The sequence below is a fragment of the Neoarius graeffei genome, chromosome 14, assembly GCF_027579695.1.
Source record: "Neoarius graeffei isolate fNeoGra1 chromosome 14, fNeoGra1.pri, whole genome shotgun sequence".
NCBI lineage: Eukaryota > Metazoa > Chordata > Actinopteri > Siluriformes > Ariidae > Neoarius > Neoarius graeffei.
This window is the reverse complement of record NC_083582.1, coordinates 18,345,487-18,370,198: the sequence shown is the minus strand read 5'-3', so window position 1 is coordinate 18,370,198 and position 24,712 is coordinate 18,345,487. Positions and strand designations below refer to the sequence as shown.

The window sequence follows — 24,712 nt, the reverse complement described above, 5'->3', positions numbered from 1 at the left end:
TAATAATTCGAATGGGGAGAACCCCGTGGAGGCTTGTGAGACCTCTCGCACTGCGAATAACAGGGGCTCGAGCCATTTATCCCAGTTGCGTGTGTCCTTGCTTACAAATTTTTTAATTGTGTTTTTGAGGGTGCGATTGAACCGTTCGACTAAGCCGTCTGTTTGTGGGTGATAAACGCTGGTGCGGATCGGCTTAATTCCCAGTAACCCATACAGTTCGCTCAGTGTGCGTGACATAAATGTAGTGCCTTGATCAGTCAGAATCTCTTTGGGGATTCCAACTCGGGAGATGACGCGGAAGAGTGCTTCCGCAATACTACGTGCTGAGATATTGCGAAGAGGCACTGCTTCCGGATATCGTGTTGCATAGTCCACCAGAACTAAAATAAAGCGATATCCTCGTGTTGACTGATCTAATGGCCCGACGAGATCCATTCCAATTCTTTCGAACGGGGTCTCGATTAATGGCAGAGGGCACAAAGGCGCTTTTGGAATGGCCGCTGGATTTACTAACTGGCATTCGTGGCATGCCGTACACCACCTACGGACATCGCCGCGAATCCCTGGCCAATAGAACCAGGCCATTATTCGGGCTAGTGTCTTATCCTGCCCCAAGTGTCCAGCCATGGGATTAAAGTGAGCCGCCTGGAATATAAATTCCCGGCGGCTCTTTGGGATCAAAAGCTGTGTGATCAGCTCCTTAGTCTGAGTGTCCTGCATCACTCGGTATAATCTATCCTTAATAATGGAAAAATGGGGAAGGACAGGGTGGCGTTTGGCTGGAGAGTTTGACCATCGATTACTCTCACTTGGTCAAATGCATGCTGCAGAGTCTTGTCTCGCGACTGCTCTAACGGGAAATCCGCAAGGGATTCCCTGAGAGAGGGAGGAGGAGCCTGCTGCTCCTCACTCTGACGTGGTGATGACATAGACGGCTCTGTGACAGCTGCTCCTGCCAATGCCACACCGGGACCTCCCCCTGCTGAACTATGGCAGGCCCCACTCTTCACTAAATGAGTCATTAATTCCCGAAATCCTGGCCAATCAGTCCCCAAAATTATCGAGTAGGTAAGGCGAGGATTAACCGCCACCTTTACTCTAAATTTCTCCCCTCAAAATAGAATGTGGACCGACACCAAAGGGTAGTTGTGAACATCCCCATGCACACACAAAACCTTCACCAATTGTGCTCTCCCCAATGCCTTGTCTTGCACCAGGCTTTGGTGGATTGAGGTCTGATTACAGCCGGAGTCCACCAAAGCCTGATACGTATCCCCTTGGATACTCACCGGCATGCGATATGCTCTGGCCCGATCAAGGGGGGTCCCTGGCGCGTCGGGGATCCGGACCACCACGCCCACCTCCATCGCCGAGCACTGATGCTGGGGGTGCCCCGACTCCCCGCAGCGCCAGCAAACCGGCCCAGGCTCTCTCTCTGCACCAGGCTCGCGGCAGTGGAGGTGGTGGACCCCGCCGACGCAAGTAGGTGCTGGAATGCCTGGCGATCTTCCTGCTGCGCCAGCACCAGGGCCTCGAACCATTGCTCCTGCTCCTTCCGGAGGGTGATCAGCGCCTGGCGCTGGCTCTGTTGGGCCATGGCGAGGGCATGGATCAGGTCCTTGAAGGTGGAGGACTCCATAGGGCTGTTCTCCTCTGTGCTCCGTCCCGGGTTTCAGCACCACTGTAGGAATCAGAGCGGGTGGGTGGAGCACAGAAGCATGGCAGGCCAGAACTGAGTTGTCAAAACTCTTTTTATTTATAGCTTTTCAGCTTTTTACCACTCTCCCAGCCACACACGCATGCACACACACAAGTCTTCTGGTTGGGGAGAGAGCTCCCTTCCTCTGCTCTCTCTCTCTCCTTTTATAGGGCGCAGTCACTGGGGAAGACACACAAACACAGATTAACTAACATCAGGTGCAGTGATTCTGCCACTTACCTTCCCTGACTCCACCCTCCGTTCACAGACCGACGCTTGACCACGCCCCCGCTGCCACAATATATTATTGAAGTTATACATTAGGCATAGTTACTCCACATGATGAAATTTAGACAAAAGTACATAGTGATTGCCACTATGAGAAATGCAACACAAAAGGAGAATTCATGCTACAGGGATTTCTGTAGTGGACAGTCAACATAGATATGTTTTAAAAATGATAATTATGGTATTTCTGTAAGCAGTAATTTATTAGAGTCTCCAGTGTCAGCCCTTTGTAACAGAGGTAAAACTAACTTTTACCTTTTCTGATGTATTCAGGGCAGAGGAGTTTACAACTTGGAGTTTCTTAGTAACATGACAAACTGTGTTTTTTATATATTAACTTCTTGAGAGAGAAAAAAGAAAGGCTGGTGAGGGAATGACTATTTATAGCTGCTGTAATATAAGTGATGACAGGAACTAACTTTTTCCTGTGGACATTCCACATCATTAGCCAACAATAAATATATAAAATATATGATGTCGTTCTTTATTTGATGAAAAAAATGCTGTAGTATAAAAGAGACATGCTGTTATGGGAAAATAATTAACTTCAGAGTGATGGCAGTAACGCCACTGTTAATATGTGCTAATAACATTATTATTATTATTATCATTAACTTTTTTTTGTTTCAATTTTAATCAGAATGCTCTATGGTCCTCATGTGTGTGGTGAGGCCCTTCACATTAACCCATCAACTAATCAGATTCTGTCTGGTTCCTGGAGGAAACACACCACTCTGGAGGTAAAACACGGAGGATAATTACTAATTACAAAATCCATTCATTGCAATAAGCATCTGTTCTAATGACAATATGCAGATTTCATCTAAATAAATATGCCTACTTTATAAAATAAAAATATAGATTTCAGTGATAGTTGGAATTAAAAATGTTTATTTCACTGTGACTCTTGAAAGAATGAGATTTACAGAACAGTTTGTTGGATTTTTTTTGTATTGTTTAATCATGATAAGAATTATCCAGCCATCCATTATTGATATTGCTTATCCTCAAGGGTTGCAAGGGAAGCTGGAGCCAATCACAGCTGACTTTGGGTGAGAGGCAGGGTGTTATGGGGAGAAGCCCGATAACCTCCCAAGGGGTTTATATGTTTAGGGGAACCAAAAGCGAGAGCAGGACAGATAGTGTGATACTCAGATTGCTAATCCACTCAGGTAAAAGTAAGTGCCTGGGTCAGGATTTGAAGCAGGAAGCTTCGACTGCCTAATGGCTGCCTATTTAGCAGGGTGGATATATGAAAGGGAGAGAGGAAGCTCTATTTCTCACAGGAAGTCTCCCTCAGAATTTCCTCCTTGGATATAGTCTCTCTCCTGTCAATAATTCTCTTTAAATATGTATACTTTCCTTCTTCAAAATAGCCTCCTTTTTCTCTTTTTACTTTCCTTATTTCCTCTTAAACTTCAGAGTAGCATGGTTCTGCTCTTACTAATCCAGATATCCACACACAGAATGAGGGATGTGAAGGGCTTTTAAAGAAGCACAGGCACATGTCACACATCTCACCTGATTGCACGCATGTGACTGTTGCATGGCACCCTGGGCCATGCCTGCTTTAAAAACCCTTGTAGGTGGCCATGGCTCCGCCTGCAGAGAAGCTCACAGTGTTACAATACCTTCACCTTGTAAGAATGGCTTCCAAACCTGACGTTCTGAGGCCAGCTGTGTCGTCTCTTTGGAGGTGCCTAATGAACTCTGGGTCTAAAATGTGCCACACTGAAGCCCAAGAGAATTCCTTGGGCCCATACCATTCCCAGTCCACTAGATACTAGGTACAAACATGTGAGTCTATGCATCTAACTGTGGTAGCTGGAGCCCCATCAATCATGTGTGGCAGAGGTGGTACTCCTTGCACTGGGGCTGCCCTTGGACTGCAAAGGACTGGCTTCAAGCGTGAGATGTGGAAGGTGGGATTGATCTTTATCGAGCAGGGAAGAGCCAAATGGTATGCCACCAGATTGATCCTCCTAAGGATCTTAAAAGACCCAATGTACCATGGGGCCAGCTTCTTGGACTCTAAGCACAAGGGAAGATCCTTGGTGGCTAACCAAATGCACTGGCCAGGTCAGAACCTCAGGGCCAGATGCTATCTGCAGTTGGCCTAGCAGGTCACTCTCTGGGCAGTAGTCTGCAGGGACAACCTAGCCCTCTACCAGGCTTGGCAACAGTACCATGTGCTCTGCTGCTGGGTCACCCACCTCTTGCTCATGCTCTGCAAACATGGGTGGAGGGTAACTGAACTGGCATTCGAAAGGTGACATACAGTGGTGCTTGAAAGTTTGTGAACCCTTTAAAATATGCTATATTTCTGCATAAATATGACCTAAAACATCATCAGATTTTCACACAAGTCTTAAAAGTAGATAAAGAGAACCCAGTTAAACAAACGAGACAAAAATATTATACTTGGTCATTTATTTATTGAGGAAAATGATCCAATATTACATATCTGTGAGTGGCAAAAGTATGTGAACCTCTAGGATTAGCAGTTAATTTGAAGGTGAAATTAGAGTGAGGTGTTTTCAATCAATGGGATGACGATCAGTTGTGAGTGGGCACCCTCTTTTATTTAAAGAACAGGGATCTACATACATGTCAACCTTTAGTTACCCATGCCCTTACAAAATCTGTACTTTTCCCTTACATACACTCATGAGCTCTTATACACGAGAAAAAATTCCAATATATAATCCAAAGCACCGATTGTTTTATTCCACATTATACACTCCTATTGTAATAGGCATATTTATCACACTGCATCAAGTTAAAGGGATCAAATAAGCATGTACTGAATAAAAATAAATTTTAGATCCCAGAGAAAACAACTGAATTAAAAAGGACTATATGTACAGTCAAGTAAACCATTATCTACTAAAGAGAACGACTGAACTATAAACTTAATTATTTAATATACATTGTATCAGTAATACCAGAATTATTGATGTAAATTTTGCAAATAAAATGTATTAATATTAAATAGTTCATAAAAATTACACAAAGTTCTATTTGACAAGTGTTGACATCGCCTACAATATTACATTCCACCAAAGAAAATTACTTGAAATATAACAGCAGTACTAAGTAGGTATGCTAATTAAAATAGTAGGTTACATGTAATAAATTATATATAATCATGCCAAACAGTAAATGAAGGTTAGTAAAAGTTCCATTTGAGAAAAAAGTGTTGACACCTCAAGCAGTGTTAGATCCAACTAAAGATGACTGAACCACATCAAGTATATTATGTAAACAAGGATAATTGAAAATATGAATAAATTATGAAGTTAAACTGAAAATCTTCCCAGTAATTTATAACAAGAATTTAAATCTTATTCCTTTTTGGAGTGTTCTTTGTTGTACAAAGATGTTGCAGATTTGACAATAGCTATAATATCACTGCTTGGGTAGCAGTTGTAGCACTCCTCATCACAGTTCATTTTAATTTGCAGATATAGAGTAGTAGAGTAGAGTAACTTTATTGATCCCTAGAGGGAAATTAAAGTGTCAAGTAGCTTATACAAAAATACAAAAAAAAAAAAAACATATTAAGATACAGAGAGGGAAGAAATTACACTAGATCAACATTACACTAAATTACACTAAATCAACACTAAATTACTCTAATTCAACAAAGAGCAAAAACTTCTAGTATGGTGCAAAGAGAGATATTAAAGTAAAACATTAAGTGAACAAATAACAAGTAAACAAATAGCAAGTGTCAGCCATGATAGGGGGGATGCTTCTCAATTGTAACAGTAAAAAGTCCAGTGAAGAAAGTATTACTCAGTCAAAAAACCCACCCACACACATCACACACACACACACACACACACACACACACACACACACACACACACACACACCACACACACACACACACACACACACACACACACACAGGGATTACAGTGAACAAGAACAGACTTATCAGTTTTCACAGTGAGAAATCCAGTGAAAAGTGTATTGCACAGTATACACACACACTCACACACACACACACAGACACAGATATGCAGTTAATGTGTCTGCAGCCATAGTTTTTCTGTACTCAGTATGAATTTTCCTAACCAATGAAAAAGCCCTCTCACTATCTGCATTTCTATGTGGGAGGCACAGCAAAGCAGTAAAAAGTTGTTTCAGCATTGGAAACTGGCAACACCCAGAGCAGTTTTTACATCAAAGACCTTTCCCCAATATACATCTATTATTTTCCTGGTCAATAAAAGAAAATCAGAGTATTGCAAACATGTAGATGGTGTATTGCTTCCATTGTTTGGGGTGGTGGAGGTGTGGTGAAATAGGATCCAAAAGCAGAACACGACTCAGACAGTAATCCAATAAATGAGGTGGTTTTAATCCAGGAAAAAAGTAGCAAAAATAGTCCATGTAAAAAAAGGAGACAAAAACTTGACAAAACAAACGAGGCAGACAAGGACAAGAAAAACACTAGTGCAAAAAACCATGAACAAGAAAAAAATGCTAGTGCAAAAAAACCATAAATGAGAAAAAGCTAGTGCAAAAAACTATGAACAAGAAAAAAATGCTAGTGCAAAAAAACCATAAATGAGAAAAAGCTAGTGCAAAAAACCATGAACAAGGGAAAAACACTGGAGAGGAAAAACCATGAAAAAGCATTAAGGCACAGAAACGACTAGGAACAACAAACAAGACATTCTGGCAAAAACAGAGTCTGAGAACGTCCAATTTATACACAGAGTGAAAACCAGGAAGTGAGTTCAGGGGAGAAGGAATTCCTGTCCCGGATCTGGATCGGCGCTGGCTTGAGAGATCCATAATCTCCGGAGTGGATGTCCGGGGCGGAGCATGACATCCATCCCCTACTACACATTTTATGCCGCTTTTCCACTACAAACGCGGCTGAGCCGTGCTGTTCTGAGTCGAGCTGAGCGGGGCTGTTGGAGTTGCATTTCGACTACAACCGCGCTGAACCGTGCTGGCTGGAAGTGGGTGGACACATTGGGTGGAGTTAGCGAAAGTGGGTGGATGTCACGTGATGTCGTTAAGCAGCGCAAACAGTGACATCAGTGAGCTTTTAAGCGGTAGTCTCACGACCCAAATAGTAAACAATAAACATGGAGGACATGGAGTCGTTAGTGTTGCTGGTCTTGGTGCTGTGGCTTGTTGTCACCGACAACGCCAACAGATACTGGCAAGAGCGTATAGATGAGGTGAGGCGCATAAGGCTTCAGAAATTCTCGTAATTCTTCTTCTTCCGGGTTTGCGGTGTTTACAGATCCCAGCGTGCTCGTGGGGCGTGTGTGGGCATGTGAGGACACTCCTCCTCACCAATCAGTGCACAGGGGAGTGTCTGCTCACACCCCCAGCCTCACTCGGCTCGCTTTAGCTCGCTTCAGCCCCACTCCAAAACGGTGCGAGTTTTAGGGGCTAAGCAGGGCTGAAGCGAGCTGAGTCGTGCTGTTTTTTGGTAGTCGAAACGCGAGCCGTGTCGGGCTGAAGTGAGCTGAAGCGAGCTGAAGTGAGCTGAAAAAGGGTAGTGGAAAAGGGCCATTAGAGACAGGTTACCAATGATCGTTACCACCATTACTCTTCATTCAATACTTTTCCAGTTTACTGACGACTGATAGTAGTAACGAGTGTTGGTCATCTGTGTCTACATATAATGTCTATCAGCAATTAAAATGTTTCGGGAAGCGAAACCAGAAATCGCTGAGTAACTACAGTTGCTGTTGTATAAACGGCAACTCCCAGTATCGCCTCCCTAGATTATCATCATAATGGAGGAAGCTTTCCTACATGCAAACAGTAAAAACTTGAAAAAAAAAATGCTTACCTGTGCAGTCTTTGATTCAGGAAACATTTTTTTTTGCTAGCTGCGATAAATGGTCTGTCATAGTCGGGGGGATGTTGTGTTCCATGAGAAATTGGCAGAACATAACTTCTGCAGCCGTCACAGAAGTCTGGGCAGTCCGAGCCGATGTACTTAAATGACCGAGAAAACCACGTGCAACTATAAAACCACATAAATCGAAAATAGTTCTGTTTCATTGGGCATGCGTGTTTGAAAAAATAAATGGTTGATGCTAAGAAAATTCTCAGAGTAACAGAAAAAATCTCTGATACAAAACGTAATTTTCCCGTATGAAAATCAGTATATGCTATATTAGCCAAAAAATTGCATTTTCCCATACAAAATACAGGGAAACCATATAACTTGACATGTATGAATCTATCAAAGTCTGATCTTCACAAGACATGTTTGTGGAAGTGTATCATGGCACCAACAAAGGAGATTTCTGAGGACCTCAGAAAGAGCGTTGTTGATGCTCATCAGACTGGAAAAGGTTACAAAACCATCTCTAAAGAATTTGGACTCCACCAATCCACAGTCAGGCAGATTATGTACAAATGGAGGAAATTCAAGACCATTGTTACCCTCCCCAGGAGTGGTTGACCAACAAAGATCACGCCAAGAGCAAGGCGTGTAATAGTCGGCGAGGTCACAAAGGACCCCAGGGTAACTTCTAAGCAACTGAAGGCCTCTCTCACATTGGCTAATTTTAATGTTCATGAGTCCACCATCAGGAGAACACTGAACAACAATGGTGTGCATGGCAGGGTTGCAAGAAGAAAGCTTTTCATAAAGAACATTGCTGCTTGTCTGCAGTTTGCTAAAGATCACATGGACAAGCCAGAAGGCTATTGGAAAAATGTTTTGTGGACAGATGAGACTAAAATAGAACTTTTTGGTTTAAATGAGAAGCGTTATGTTTGGAGAAAGGAAAACACTGCATTCCAGCAGAAGAATCTTATCCCATCTGTGAAACATGGTGGTGGTAGTGTCATGGTTTGGGCCTGTTTTGCTGCATCTGGGCCAGGACAGCTTGCCATCATTGATGGGACAATGAATTCTGAATTATTCTAGTGAATTCTAAAGGGAAATGTCAGGACATCTGTCCATGAACTGAATCTCAAGAGAAGGTGGGTCATGCAGCAAGACAGTGACCCTAAGCACACAAGTCATTCTACCAAAGAATGGTTAAAGGTGCTCTTCCACCAAAAACGTTTAATACTGGCTCTTTTTGAAATACCATGGTTCACTCCGAGTTGCATATGCATGCTGCATGTGAAACTGTAATTCTACTCCCATTCCTTGTATTAGCTTATGAAAGAAAATAGTCGGAAAAACGAGCGGATCAGAAAAAGCCATACGAAGTTACGTCACTTTGAAAATTAGTATTCGTGGCCTCGCCCACCTTGGCTTGCAACCGCCCGTGGGAAGAAAGTTTGGATTTAAGCGCGAGGAGAGATAGCAGAGCCCATCTCGTCAGTAGCTAACGAAGAGGACCTAACAGCAAGTTGAAAACATGTCTGAACAAGTTCGTGCCTGTGTTATTTAATGAAGAGGACGTAACAGCAAGTTGAAAACATGTCTGGACAAGTTTGTGCCTGTGTTATTTAAGGAAGAGTATGTAACAGCAAGCTGAAAACATGTCTGGACAAGTTCGTGCCCGTATTATCTGTGGCAATAACACATCAACGTTGCATTTCTTGCCCTGGATAGAAGAGGTGAAGAAGAAATGGCTAGAATTTATCTACGGAACACCACCAGCGAAGTATAATGCAACGTTAGTACTGTGTTCTGATCATTTCAACCACAGTGACTTTTCAAACTTTGGTGCCTTCAGTAGTGGTTTTGCTTCGAGGTTGTTTTTAATGGATCTGTACCATCAAGACGATTGACCACCAGCTCACAAGCTGTAAGTAAAACATGAACTTTTTGTTCGAAGGTTTTTGTTACAAAATAGCATGTTCATATTCTTCACGTTAGCATGCATGACATGGTCACAAGTTAGGCAGGGATGAGAGTTTTCCGCTTTTCGGCGGATTTCTGCTTTTTCTGAGTAAAAAAAGACCTTTTATATTATGCCAAATCTGTAGAGAATTTTTTTTTATTAATTTCGGGGGGTTGGGGTATGTTCCTTCATGCTGTTCAAACTTTATTAACTCCAACGATGTTTACACATTATTTGTAAGTCGCCAGCTTTAGTCTCGTTTAAATCTCGTTGAATGCGATGTAAAATTTGTGTTATCTACTGTAGGAAGACTCTGTGGTGGGTGGAGCACATAAGCACGGCAGGCCAGAACTGAGTTCTCAAAAACTCTTTTTATTTTAGCTTTTCAGCTTTTACTTAACACTCTCCCAGTCTCACTCACACACACACACACACACACACACACAAGCATTCTGGTTGGGGAGAGAGCTCCCTTCCTCTGCTCTCCCTCTCCTCTTATAGGGCGCGGTCACTGGGGAAGACACACAGACACATGTTAATTCCTATCGGGTGCAGTGATTCTGCCACTTACCTTCCCTGACTCCGCCCTCCATTCACAGACCGACGCTCGGCCACGCCCCCGCTGCCACATCTACATTGTTATTGGTCAAAACTTCGATGTCGAGACCATAATAGCCAATCGAAACAGTTTTTACAAAGACACCCACATCCGCTTGTTCTGACCCACTGGAGGTAGCGTCACAGTGCTGTTAGCCAATCAGAGGTAACACGTTTACATATCATGAATATTAATGAGTAAGAGCTGAAATCCTGTTCTCCTGCCACCCACTCCTCCACCAAACTAGAACAGCCTGAAACAGGAGAACCACAGCATTTTTTTCACAAAAACCGGCTCACAGGGCATTCATTCATACTAGAGACCACCGCACAATTAATGAAAAAATGAATCAAGGGGACCTTTAAAGAAGAATAAAAGTTTATGTTTTGAAATGGCCAAGTCAAAGTTCTGACCTTAATCCAATAGAAATGTTGTGGAAGGACCTGAAGCGAGCAGTTTGTGTGAGGAAACCCACCAACATCCCAGAGTCCACCATCAGGAGAAGCTGTTCTGTTTGGAGGAATGGGCTAAAATTCCTCAGGACAGAGTTCAAGTTCATAAGGCGCTTTTATTGTTACACTTTTCAGTCTAACATGCGATGACGCACACACACACAACTGGCGTCTCGTTTGGGGGAGCGTCTCCTCTGCTCTCGCTCTCCTCCTTAAGTAGGGCACGGTTTACTGGGGAGAACACACACAAAACACAGGTTAATTACACTCAGGTGTAGCGATTCTGCCACTTACCTTCCCCAACTCCGCCCTCCCGTCACAGACCGGCGCTTGACCACGCCCCCGCTGCCACATACCCCCACCGCCCAACTCAGGCCAGGCGCCCGTCCGGCCCGCAGCCGACTCCCCCCCCCCCCCCCCCCCTTGACGGGAGAGGAAGTCCGCCACGACCATCTGCGCCCCCGGCCTGTGGACCACCTTGAAGTTGAAAGGTTGGAGTGCCAGATACCAACGGGTGATCCACGCGTTGGCATCCTTCATGCGGTGGAGCCACTGGAGGGGCGCGTGGTCTGAACAGAGGGTGAAAGAGCGCCCCAGCAGGTAGTAACGGAGGGCGAGGACCGCCCACTTGATCGCCAGGCACTCTTTCTCAATGGTGCTGTAGCGCCCCTCACGCACTGACAGCTTTCGGCTGATGTATAACACTGGGCGGTCCTCTCCCCCCACCTGCTGGGACAAAACGGCCCCCAGCCCTCTGTCCGATGCATCCGTCTGTAACAAAAAGGGGAGAGAGAAGTCAGGGGAGTGTAAAAGTGGCCCCCCACACAGTGCAGCCTTTACCTCAGAGAAAACCCGCTGGCACTGCTCCGTCCACTGGACCGGATCTGGCTCCCCGTTTTTAGTGAGGTCACTCAGCGGGCTGGTGACGTCCGAATAATTAGGTATAAACCTATGATAATAGCCAGCCAGCCCCAGGAACTGTCTCACCCCCTTTTTGGTCTTGGGCCTCGGGCAGGCCGCAATCGCTGCTGTCTTATTAATTTGGGGACGCACCTGCCCGTTACCCAAGTGGAAGCCCAGATACCGTACTTCCACCCGCCCAATCGCACACTTCTTCAGGTTGGCAGTGAGCCCCGCCCGCCTCAGCGACCTAAGGACGGCCCTCAGGTGTTGCAGGTGCCGCTGCCAGTCATTACTATAAATGATGATGTCATCTAAGTAAGTGGCTGCATAGGTGGCGTGGGGCCGGAGGACCCGGTCCATCAGCCGCTGAAACGTAGCGGGCGCCCCAAACAGCCCAAACGGAAGTGTGATGAACTGGTGTAAGCCAAACGGTGTGGAAAAGGCCATTTTTTCTTGGGATAGTGGAGTCAAGGGGATCTGCCAATATCCCTTCGTCAAATCCAGCGTCGAATAAAAGCGAGCCGTGCCTAGTCGATCAAGCAGCTCGTCAATACGAGGCATTGGGTACGCGTCAAATTTAGACACCGCGTTGACTTTCCTATAGTCCACACAAAACCGGACCGACCCGTCGGCCTTGGGTACCAAGACCACCGGGCTGCTCCAGTCACTGTGGGACTCCTCGACGATGCCCATTTCGAGCATGGCCTGAAGTTCTTCCCGAACCACCTTTTTTTTGTGTTCGGGTAGCCTGTAAGGGCGGCTACGCACTACCACCCCCGGGGGCGTCTTGATGTGGTGCTCTATGAGGTTAGTGCGACCGGGCAGGGGCGAGAACACATCCAAAAACTCGGCCCGCAACTGGGCGACCTCCGTGAGTTGGGTCGGGGAGAGGTGGTCTCCACAGGGGACCGGAGAGGTACGTGATGCCAATGTTCCCTTTTGAACCTCCGGCCCCAGCTCCGCCTTCTCCGGAACCACCGACACCAACGCCACGGGGACCTCCTTGTTCCAGAGTTTAAGCAGATTGAGGTGGTAAATCTGTAGCGCCCCACCCCTGTCCGTTCGCCTCACCTCATAGTCGACGTCCCGACTCGCCGTGTGACCTCGAAGGGTCCTTGCCACTTGGCGATCAATTTGGAGCTCAACGTGGGCAACAGTACGAGTACCTTATCTCCCGGTGTGAACTCTCTAAGGCGCGTACCCTTGTTGTACAGGCGGGCTTGCCGTTCCTGGGCTTGCCTCAAATTCTCCTGAGTTAGGTGGGTGAGCGTGTGGAGTTTTGCGCGCAGGTCCATAACGTACTGAATTTCGTTCTTACTTTGCGAAGATCCCTCCTCCCAATTTTCCCGCAGCACGTCCAGGATGCCTCGCGGCTTACGCCCATATAATAATTCGAACGGGGAGAACCCCGTGGAGGCTTGGGGGACCTCTCGCACTGAGAACAGCAAGGGTTCGAGCCACTTATCCCACTTACATGCGTCCTCACTTACGAATTTCTTAATGATATTTTTGAGGGTGCGGTTGAATCGTTCCACTAAACCGTCCGTTTGTGGGTGATACACGCTGGTGCGGATCGGCTTAATCCCCAATAACTCATACAGTTCGCGCAGTGTTCGTGACATAAACGTAGTGCCTTGATCAGTCAGAATCTCTTTCGGGATTCCAACTTGGGAGATGACGCGGAAGAGAGCCTCTGCAATCCTGCGTGCTGAGATATTGCGCAGAGGCACTGCTTCCGGGTATCGCGTTGCATAGTCCATCAGAACTAATATAAAGCGGTACCCTCGTGTTGACCGATCTAATGGCCCGACGAGATCCATCCCAATTCTCTCAAATGGGGTCTCGATTAACGGTAGAGGGCGCAAAGGCGCTTTTGGAATGGCCGCTGGGTTTACTAACTGGCATTCGCGGCATGCCGTACACCACCTACGGACATCGCCGCGAATCCCCGGCCAATAGAATTGGGCCATTGTTCGGGCTAGTGTTTTATCCTGCCCCAAGTGTCCAGCCATGGGATTAAAGTGAGCCGCCTGGAATACCAATTCCCGGCGGCTCTTCGGAATTAAAAGCTGCGTGACTCGCCCTTCAGTTTGAGCGTCCTGCGTCACTCGGTATAATCTACCCTTCATATTCGCAAAGTAGGGAAAGGACGGGGTGGCGTTCGGCTGGAGCGTTTGATCATCGATTACTCTCACTTGGTCAAACGCATGCCGCAGAGTCTCGTCTCGCGACTGCTCTAATGGGAAATCCGCGAGGGATTCCCCAATAAAGAGAGGAGGAGCCGGCGGCTCCTCACTCTGACGCGGAGATGACGTAGACGGCTCTGTGACAGCTGCTCCCGCCAAAGCGACACCGGGACCTCCCCCTGTCAAATGGCAGGACCCACTCTCGACTAGGCGTGTCATTAAACCCCGAAATCCCGGCCAATCAGTCCCCAAAATTAGAGAGTGGGTAAGGCGGGGATTAACCGCCGCCTTCACTATAAAATTTTCCCCTCTAAAAATAATGTGGACCGACACCAAAGGGTAGCTGTGAACATCCCCGTGCACACATAACACCTTCACCCCTTGTGCTCCCCCCAATGCCTCGTTTTGAACCAGGCTTTGGCGAATTGAGGTCTGATTACAACCAGAATCCACCAACGCCTGATATGTAGCCCCTTGGATACTCACTGGTATGCGATACGCTCCGGCCCGATCGAGGGCGGCCTCTGGCGCGTCGGGGATCTGAACCACCGCGCCCACTTCCATTGCCGTGCACTGCTGTTGAAGGTGGCCCGGCTCCCCGCAGCGCCAGCAAACCGGCCCGGGCTTTCCCTCTGCACCGGTGGTTTGAGGGTCACTCACCTGAGGGGGGGGGAGAGACAGACACAGAAGGGAGAAACGGGAGGGCACCACGGGTGCAGCGGGCCGGCTGGGGTGGAGCCGGCCCCCGCCTCCGTGGTGGGGGAATGGGGCGAGGACGGGACACAGGAGGAGGGGGAAGAGAGAGAGAGAAGAGGAGAGAGAAGACGACGTCCTCCGTTGTCCTGCTGCCGGGACAGCCGCCAGATGATCCTCCGCCAGTCCCACGGCCTGATCCAGCGACGCCGGGCGGTGGCACTGGACCCACTCCGCGGTTCCGGCGGGTAGGCGGGCGATGAACTGTTCCAGCGCCACCTGGTCGATGATCCCCTTGGCGTCGCGATCTTCGGCCCTCAGCCACCGCCAGCAGGCGTCCCGGAGCTGCTGGCCGAACGCGAACGGGCTGCCGACTTCCTCCATTCGCAGCGTGTGGAAGCGCTGGCGCTGCTGCTCCGGCGTTCGCCCCTCGCGCTGGAGGACAGCCCGGCGAAGGTCAGCGTAGGCCAGCCGGCGGTCGGCGGGGAGCTGTAGTGCGGCTAACTGCGCCTCTCCCGTCAGGAGGGGGAGGAGGCGCGCCGCGCGCTGCTCCATTGGCCACCCCGAGGCTTCGGCGACCTGCTCGAACAACGCGATGAAAGCCTCGGGGTCGTCCTGCGGGCCCATCTTGGTCAAGGTGAGGGGAGATGGGCCCGAGGCCGGGGCGCTGCTGGACCCCGCCGACGCGAGGAGGCGCCGGAACGCCTCTCGGTCTTCCTGTTGAGCCAGCACCAGGGTTTCAAAGTGGCGCTCCTGCTCCTTACGGAGCGTGACGAGTGCCTGGTGCTGGCTGTGCTGAGCCGTGGCGAGGGCGTGGACCAAGTCCGCGAACGGGGAGGATTCCATGGGGCTGCAGGACAGGTGCTCCACCTTCCCGGGTTTCGGCACCACTGTAGGGAGTTTAACGTGTGGGTGGAGCACAGAAGACGGCAGGACAGAGTTCAAGTTCATAAGGCGCTTTTATTGTTACACTTTTCAGTCTAACATGCGATCATAGACGCACACACACAACTGGCGTCTCGTTCGGGGGAGCGTCTCCTCTGCTCTCGCGCTCCTCCTTAAGTAGGGCGCGGTTTACTGGGAAAAACACACACAAAACACAGGTTAATTACACTCAGGTGTAGCGATTCTGCCACTTACCTTCCCCAACTCCGCCCTCCCGTCACAGACCGGCGCTTGACCACGCCCCCGCTGCCACATGCACTTATTGGAACATCCAGACAGTAAGGCATTACAATAATCCAACCTGGAGGTAACGAAAGCATGGACTAGTTTTTCTGCATCATGCAATGACATTAAATTTCTTATCTTTGCAATATTTCTGAGATGAAAGAAAGCTATCCGGGTGATGTTATCAATGTAAGTTTCGAATGAAAGACTGGGGTCAATAATCACTCTGAGGTCTTTTACTGCTGCACGTGAAGAAACAGAAAGGCCATCCATAGTCACTGTGTAATCAGAAAAGTTACTTCTAGCTGCATGTGGTCCTAGCACAAGTACTTCAGTCTTGTCAGAGTTAAGTAGAAGGAAATTAATAAGCATCCAGTGTCTAATGTCCTTAACACATTCCTCAATTCTATTAAGCTGGTGTCTCTCATCAGGTTTTGCAGAGACATACAACTGTGTGTCATCAGCATAACAGTGGAAACTAATACAATGTTTATGAATAATATCGCCCAGAGGTAACATATATAGAGAAAAAAGCAGTGGACCCAAGACAGAACCTTGTGGAACACCAAACTTTACCTTGGTACGTCTAGAAATATCACCATTTATATCAACATACTGATAACGATCAGTTAGATAAGACCTGAGCCAGGAGAGGGCCATTCCCTTAACTCCCACAACATTTTCTAGTCTATCCAGAAGAATGGAATGATCAATGGTATCAAATGCTGCACTAAGGTCAAGCAACACAAGTAGCGAGACACAGCCCTGATCAGACGCCAACAGTAGGTCGTTTACTACTTTAACCAGTGCTGTCTCTGTGCTATGATGAGGTCTAAATCCTGACTGATACATTTCATGGATGTTATTCCTATGTAAATATGAGCATAACTGCTGTGCCACAGCTTTTTCAAGGATCTTGGAGATAAAGGGGAGGTTTGATATTGGCCGATAATTGGACAGCTGACAGGGATCAAGGTCAGGTTTTTTAATCACGGGTTTGATAACTGCTAGTTTAAAGGATTTGGGTACATAGCCAATCATAAGAGAAGAATTTATTATTTTTAGAAGCGGTTCAATTACTCCAGGCATTATCTGTTTGAATAGATGTGTCGGTAAGGGATCTAGTACGCAAGTTGAGGCTTTTGATGTAGAGATTAATGAAAGTAATTCAGTTTCTTTTAGGGGAATAAAACATTCTAACTGATGATCTGATACAGTTATATTGTTAACTACAAGGTCACTTTCATTGTCTAACCTTAAATTAGTAGTTTGAATTTTTTGTCGGATATTCTCAATTTTGTCATTAAAAAAATTCATGAAGTCGTTGCTACTACATACTGCAGGTGTGCATGTGTTGAAAGTGGACTTATTCCTGGTTAATTTTGCTACAGTATTAAATAGGAATCTAGGATTATTTTTGTTATCTTCTATTAGGGAGGAGAAATATGTTGATCTCGCAGCACTAAGGGCTTTTCTATACTTCAGGAAGCTCTCCTTCCAAGCTAATTTGAACACTACCAATTTTGTTTGACGCCATTTACGTTCCAATTTTCGAGTGGTCTGTTTTAATGTGCGAGTGTCATCATTATACCAGGGTGCTAATTTTTTGTCTCTGACCATTTTCCTTTTTAGAGGAGCTACATTATCTAAAGTATGGCGGAATGTTGACTCTAAGCATTCAGTTGCCTGATCAAGTTCTGCAGGGGCTGACAGTGACCCAATCAAAGTTGACAGCTCTGGGAGATCATTTATAAAGCTCTGTGCAGTAGTTGATGTGAAAGTACGTTTAATACAGTAGCATGGTGAGGTGCCTATATTATTACTCAGACATATCTTGAATGAGATGAGACAATGATCTGAGATAACTTCAGACTGTGGAAGTATGACTATATTATCTACGTTTAATCTGAATGTTAGTATTAGATCAAGGGTGTGACCACCATTATGGGTCGGTCCTATGACTTCTGCTTAATCCCGACTGAATCTAAGATGGACACAAACGCTGTTTTTAAAGGGTCTTCTGGGTTATCGAAGTGAATATTAAAATCTCCGACAACTAAAGCTTTGTCTAAGGAAATAACCAGATCTGAGATAAAATCTGCAAATTCAGAAAGAAACTCAGAATATGGCCCCGGGGGCCTGTAAATAATAAGCAATGGAATTAACTGGGTAGACTTATTTTTCGAGGCTACATACATTATACGAGTATGAAGAACTTCAAATGTATTAAATTTATAACCAGGTTTTTGTGTTATACCTAGATAATCGTTATAAATAACGGCGACGCCTCCTCCTCTGCCAGTTAGACGAGGCTGGTGTATATAACTGTATCCAGGAGGACTCGCTTCATTTAATGCTATATATTCATTTGGCTTAATCCATGTTTCTGTTAAACACAGTACATTAAACTCCTGATCAGTAATGAGTTCATTAACCATTAGCGCTTTAGCTGTAAGAGATCTAATATTTAATAGCCCCACCTTTAGATCAAAGGTGCTGGCAGCAGCTGTACAGTCAGTCTGATCTAATTTTATATTGATTAGGTTACTGGAACAAACTCTCTGAAAATTTCTACCTTTTTGTTGAGCTCGGGGAACAGACACAGTCTCGATGTAGTGGGCCCTGAGTGACGACTCTGTGCAGCTAGCAGACAGTCAGTTTAGCCTGTTCGTCTGCTCCCTGGCCTTGGCTCTGGATTGTCAGAAATTAACTAGGCCTGTTCTGAGATTCACATACTTTTGCCACTCACAGATATGTAATTTTTCTCAATAAATAAATGACCAAGTATAATATTTTTGTCTCATTTATCATTTTCGTTTCACTTCATAATTATGTGCTACTCTGTGTTGGTCTATCACATAAAATCTCAATAAAAATTAAGTTTGTGGTTGTAAGGTGGAAAAACTTGAAAAAGTCCAAGGGGTATGAATACTTTTGCAAGGCACTGTCGGTCAGGATTTGAACTAGGGAATTCTGACTCCCAGCTCACATGACTTAGTTTACTATGCTGATTCCTATGTGTGCAGGGGTGTTCCACAGTGTTCACCAATCTATTGCGGAACTGATAAGAAACAGTATAAACTCAAACAATAATCAACGTTTTCAGAAATTACCCTACAATATGTAGAGATTTGGAATGAATGTGTATTTCATAATTGTAGGATGTAGAGAATTTTGGTCCTGAATATAGAAAAAATGTGAATAAAATGTATTAGTATGGTTAACTGTGTTTACACTCTAGTCAGTGTGGTTTATCAGGTTTGTAGAGGAAATTCTTCATGGAACTGTATGGCAGATATATCTCAATCATAATTTGGCAAAGAAGAATGGCTCTTGCTGGTCATGTTTCCAGACATGACGAACCTGCTGGTCAACTCCTTTTATGGTGCCCTGAATGTGAAAGACGAGTTGGGAGGCCCTATGTTACTGTCAAAACACTCTTGGAGAAAGATACTGGTGTCTCTGGCAAGCAACTTGAAGGATAGAGAAGGATAGAGAAATGCGGTGAAGAAACTTCATACTACAGTTTAAGAGAATGCAAGCAATTTACTCAAAAATCTAAAAAGAAAAAAAAGATTAAAAGACATGCCCACAAAATCATTTTTTTTTCTTGAAGTATCTTTCTGAGGTAAAAAAAAAAAAGCTCTGTAATTACAGCAATGCTAATGCATTACACTGCTAAATTGTTAGCCAAGTTAACCTTCATCAGTCTGATGTCTAGTCAGAAAACAAGCTGTCTAGTAAACTAGCTAACGATACAATAACAACTATTGAGTCATCCGAACACGTTTTCTGCTAACAGTGGCTAACAGTCAGTAGACTGTATTGGTGATGTCACATGACCTAGTTTTGAATTGGCACATTTAACTAAAATATACAACTTTTTTAAAATCAACTACAAAAAAGCTACAAATTATGTCTATTTTAAATGTATTATTCATTAAATTTAGATGTGGGATTACAGTTCAGGTGGGAAAGTGACCAGTGTTCCCCCAGACCCATACGGAGACAGCATGGTGAGCACAAACACACCCACATTATGACAGGCCACACCCACATTATGACTGACTGGTGTTCCTCTCTTTACCTAATCACAGATGTACACATGTAAATGGTTGGGTCAAGATCATATAATAGCAGCTGGAGGTCATACTAATGCACTGAGGATCTTCGATTGCCACAGTCTAATGGTTTGTATCACTGAAATATTACACCAGCTAATAAGAGATTTCTAATGGATGCTTAAAAATATTGTCACTCTAGCATTTCATTTGGAAAGAGGCTGTATAGGTAGGTTGAATTTTTGGGAAGAGAGAAAAAAATCTGTCCTATTTAGAAGGCAGGATTAGGACACCACTTGAAGGAAAAGTCTTACAAGTCACTTCCTAGAAGAAATTTTTTGAAAGTCTGGTCAAAACCAATGATTAAATCACTAATTTCTTTCATAATGTTAGGGAAAAACACTGGTACCGCTATAGTAAACAGAATGACAACATTATTCTCCTATAACAGCACATCCCCAAGTGTTTTCCTCCTCTGATACTACAGCAATTTCTCAATGATTACATTTTTCTATTTATTTAAGGACACATACCTTTTTTTATTTAAAGTTGTTGCATCCACCTGGCTCTTGGTGGGGCAACATAAAGGGGAGACTTTGCCAAGATATATATTCAACACAAAAGATTTATTAAAGGAACTAGGTTTAAAATCAATCCATGTAAAGCAAACTGTGGGTGGTAAAAGAGAGCAACTGGACTTGCTTGAAGATTCTTGAAGACGTTTCATCTCTCATCCGAAAGGCTTCTTCAGTTCTGTCTGACTAATAGGGAGTATCAGGTATTTATCCTCTCATGGATGAAAAGCAATCCTAAGGTGTCGTTGAGTCATCCTGTTGGCGTGGGTCACTGGGGGCTGGGTGTGAACGGCCAAGAGAGTCATTGGGGTGATCAATGGATTGTTGATTCTCTCTGTCCTCCTGTGAGTCACTGAAAACAGCTGGGTTTTGGTGTACATTCAGTTGTCTGGGAAGTGTGTCAAGGACTGCATTGTAGGTGACTGATAAATGATGTCTTAGACATCATTAGCCAGTGATGGCCGTTCCAGGCTGACAAAAATGTCTTCTTTAACTCCTCGCTCATACCAAAGATCCTCTCTGGCTAAAATGCGTACGTTGCAATCCTGAAATGAGTGTCCTTTGTTGTTAAGATGAAGACAGACAGCAGAGTCCTAGCCTGAGGAACTGGCTCTCCTGTGTTGAGCCATGCGCCTGTGAAGCGGTTGTTTTGTTTCCACAATATACGAGTCCGTGCATTCCTCACTGCACTGAATTGCATACACTACGTCGTCCTGTTTGTGTCTGGCTATTCTGTCCTTAGGGTGGACCAGTTTCTGCTTCAGAGTGTTACTGGGTCTGAAATGTACCAGAATGTTGTGTTTATAGAAGGTCCTCCTGGTCCTCAGATAGACCAGAAATGTAGGGAATGACAATGTTCTTGCGTTTGTTTCTGTTATCCTCCTTGTCCGTTATGTTCCTTTTTCTGCTCTTGAAGAAAGACCAGTTGGGATACCCGCAGTTCTGAAGTGCTTTCTTGATGTGATTCTGCTCCTTCTCTTTTCCCTCTACCATTGTAGGAATGTTCTGAGCCCTGTGTTGCAAGGTCCTAATGACCCCCAATTTGTGTTCCAGTGGGTGGTGTGAGTCGAAGAGTAGGTACTAGTCTGTGTGTAGGGGTTTCCGGTAGACCTCGATGCTAAGGCTTCTGTCTTGTCTAATACAGGGATGAGAATTTTCCGCTGATCGGCGGATTTCCAACTTTTTCAGACCAAAATGATCGTTTTTGAGCGTGTGCGCGCAACATTAAGGTCTGCATCATGCATCTTAGAATGTGCGCGCGCAAGGGAGCCTGTGTGCTTGTTCATGTAGCGCATGCCAGACAAAGAGCATCCTGATTGGGTTACTCAGCAAAATAAGCCAATCAGCTTTCAGTGTGGGCGGGCTTTTATCTCTTTTCTCGAGGACTGGAGTTTTCAGCTGAGTCAGCGCAGCCTACAGGATCGGCATGGCAGAGAGAGCACGCGCGCGCCCCAAAAAACCAAAGCACAAAACCCACTTCAGCTCAGATTACACAAAAGAATCTCCCTGTCTAATAATAATCTCCCTGTCTAATAATAATCTCCATGTCTAATAATAATCTCCCTGTCTAATAATATCCTTGTCTAATAATAATCTCCCTGTCTAATAATAATCTCCCTGTCTAATAATATCCCTGTCTAATAATAATATCCCTGTCTAATAATCTCCCTGTCTAATAATAATAATAATAATAATAATAATAATAATCTCCCTGTCTAATAATAGTCTCCCTGTCTAATAATAATCTCCCTGTCTAATAATATCCCTGTCTAATAATCTCCCTGTCTAATAATAATATCCCTGTCTAATAATCTCCCTGTCTAATAATAATAATCTCCCTGTCTAATAATAATCTCCCTGTCTAATAATAATCTCCCTGTCTAATAATATCCCTGTCTAATAATCCCCCTGTCTAATAATAATATCCCTGTCTAATAATCTCCCTGTCTAATAATAATCTCCCTGTCTAATAATATCTCTGTCTAATAATAATCTCCGTGTCTAATAATAATCTCCGTGTCTAATAATAATCTCCCTGTCTAATAATATCCTTGTCTAATAATAATCTCCATGTCTAATAATAATCTCCCTGTCTAATAATATCCCTGTCTAATAATATCCCTGTCTAATAATAATATCCCTGTCTAATAATCTCCCTGTCTAATAATAATAATCTCTGTCTAATAATCTCCCTGTCTAATAATAATCTCCCTGTCTAATAATAGTCTCCCTGTCTAATAATCTCCCTGTCTAATAATAATCTCCTTGTCTAATAATCTCCCTGTCTAATAATAAAGAAAATAAATAAATAAATAGCCAAAAATCATTAGCCCCTGGAACCCCTGGGCCCCGCCCCCCTGGGCCATGGGCCCCGCCCTGTTTTTTCAGACTTTTTAAATATTTTTCATTCTCATCCCTGCTAATATGTACATCACAATCCAAGAAGGCTAGATTATTCCCACTGATGTCCTCCCGGGTGAAATTGGTGTTAATATCCACTGCATTGATGTGCTTAAAGAAGGCTTCCACCTCATGGGTTTTGATTTTAACCCAGGTGTCATCCACATATCTGAACCAGTGGCTGGGAGCAACTCCTGAAAAAGTGGTCAAAGCTTTATGTTCCACTTCCTCCATGTATAGATTGGCCACAATAGGGGACACCGGTGGGCCCATGGTGCATCCATGCTTCTGTCTGTAGAAACTTTCATTAAACTGGAAATAGTTGGTGGTCAGGCAGAGGTCAAGCAGGGTGCAAATCTGGTCCATGGTGAGGTTCGTTCTACCCAGTAAGGTAAAGTCTTGAAGGAGTTGTATTCTAACATATTTGACTGCTTCTGTGGTGGGAATGCAGGTGAATAGAGAAGTGACATCATAGGAAGCCATGGTTTCATCTGAGTCTAGTTTGAGGTCTGCAACTTTAGTAGCAAAATCTTGGGAGTTTTTGATGTGATGTGGCGTGTTACCAACAAGTGGAGCCAGGATGGTGGCTAGGTGTTTGGCAATGTTATAGGTGACAGAGTTTATACTGCTGATGATAGGTCTGAGTGAAGCTCCTTCCTTGTGAATCTTGGAGTCCGTATATGAGAGGAACAGCTTCCCCAGGGTACAATCTGTAGTACAAAGATCGGTTGATGGCTTGGTCCTTTTCTAGTTCTTGCAAGCGGCTAACAACTTTCTTTTTGTAACAACTGGTGGGGTCCCACCTCAAGGTTTCATAGGTGGTTGTGTCGCTGAGGAGACTGGTCATCTTTGAGAGGTAGTCCACTGTGTTTAGCACCACTGTGCATCTCCCTTTGTCAGCAGGAAGGATGGTGATGTTCCGGTCTTGTTAGGACTGGGGACTGTCTTGGCCTCTAGAGGCCACTGTTATTGCTTTTCTTGTCATGTTTGTTTTGGCCTCTAGAGGCCGCCACTGTTTCTGTGTTTTATGTTTGTTGTTTTCCATGTGTCTTGTGCCCTGCCTAGTCCTCATTAGTGTCACCTGTGTCCTATTTAGTTTGTGTATAAATACCTCTTCAGTTTGGTCCCTAGTCACGGAGTCTTTGTGCTGTAATGCTTTTCGTTAGAACCTCTGTCCCGTGTCCTTGCTTTTGCCCTTGTGTTTTTGGCCTTTTGTTTTCTTGTTGGATTTTTCACTTAACCTTTGGTATCTTCTGAGCGTTTACATTTTTTGCCTTTGTCTTATTTGGTCTTTGAACTTTTGGATTTTCTTTTTTGATCAATCTTCTGAGCGTCTTGCATTTTGGATTATACTTTTTGTTTTTGCCCTGGATTGTAAATAGTGTATATATTGTGAATAAACTGTTTTTTGCTACTTTCTACTTCCGCCTCATGCCTCTGCACTTGAGTCATTCCCCTGGTGGCTTAGTGGGGGTTTGCTGGATCATTACACCAGCAACCCGGGTTCGATTCCCAGCAAAACCCTAACAGAAAGACTCCCTCTTGACTGACTCAGCAGGGGCTTCTTCAACTGTCTACCTGGCTAACCTTCAGGGAATGATGGCTGCGTTAACACGCCTTGGATCCACCATGGACACTCATGGACGGACTCTTGCAAGCCAACGTGAGACCCTTGCTTGCCACGAGGTACTGCTTCAGCACATTGGGAAAACCCTGGCACAGCTGACTTCTCTGCCCCCATCTCCTCTGCCTGATTCTGTTCCTGCTCCACCATCCGCTCCTGCTCCAGTGCCTCCTGCCATGCTGCCTCCTTCACCTTGCGAACCCAGCCTTCCTGCACCACAGAGGTATGACGGCAAGCACAGTGAGTGTCGGGAGTTCCTTACCCAGTGCCAAC

At 45.1% G+C, this 24,712-nt stretch overlaps 1 protein-coding gene across 2 annotated transcripts in view; it reads left to right on the top strand.

Annotated features, from left to right (window-relative positions):
• The window catches only part of LOC132898023 (WD repeat-containing protein 38-like), an 83,485-nt gene that overhangs the window by 25,157 nt on the left and 33,616 nt on the right, over positions 1-24,712 (top strand). The window contains exons 8-10 of one of the 2 annotated variants that reach the window (XM_060939373.1): positions 2,628-2,727; positions 19,730-19,795; positions 19,877-19,969. In XM_060939373.1, the coding sequence (XP_060795356.1) occupies positions 2,628-2,727; positions 19,730-19,795; positions 19,877-19,969 (259 nt within the window). The remainder of the gene's footprint in view (positions 1-2,627; positions 2,728-19,729; positions 19,796-19,876; positions 19,970-24,712) is intronic. The other variant, XM_060939374.1, reaches the window with a different exon arrangement.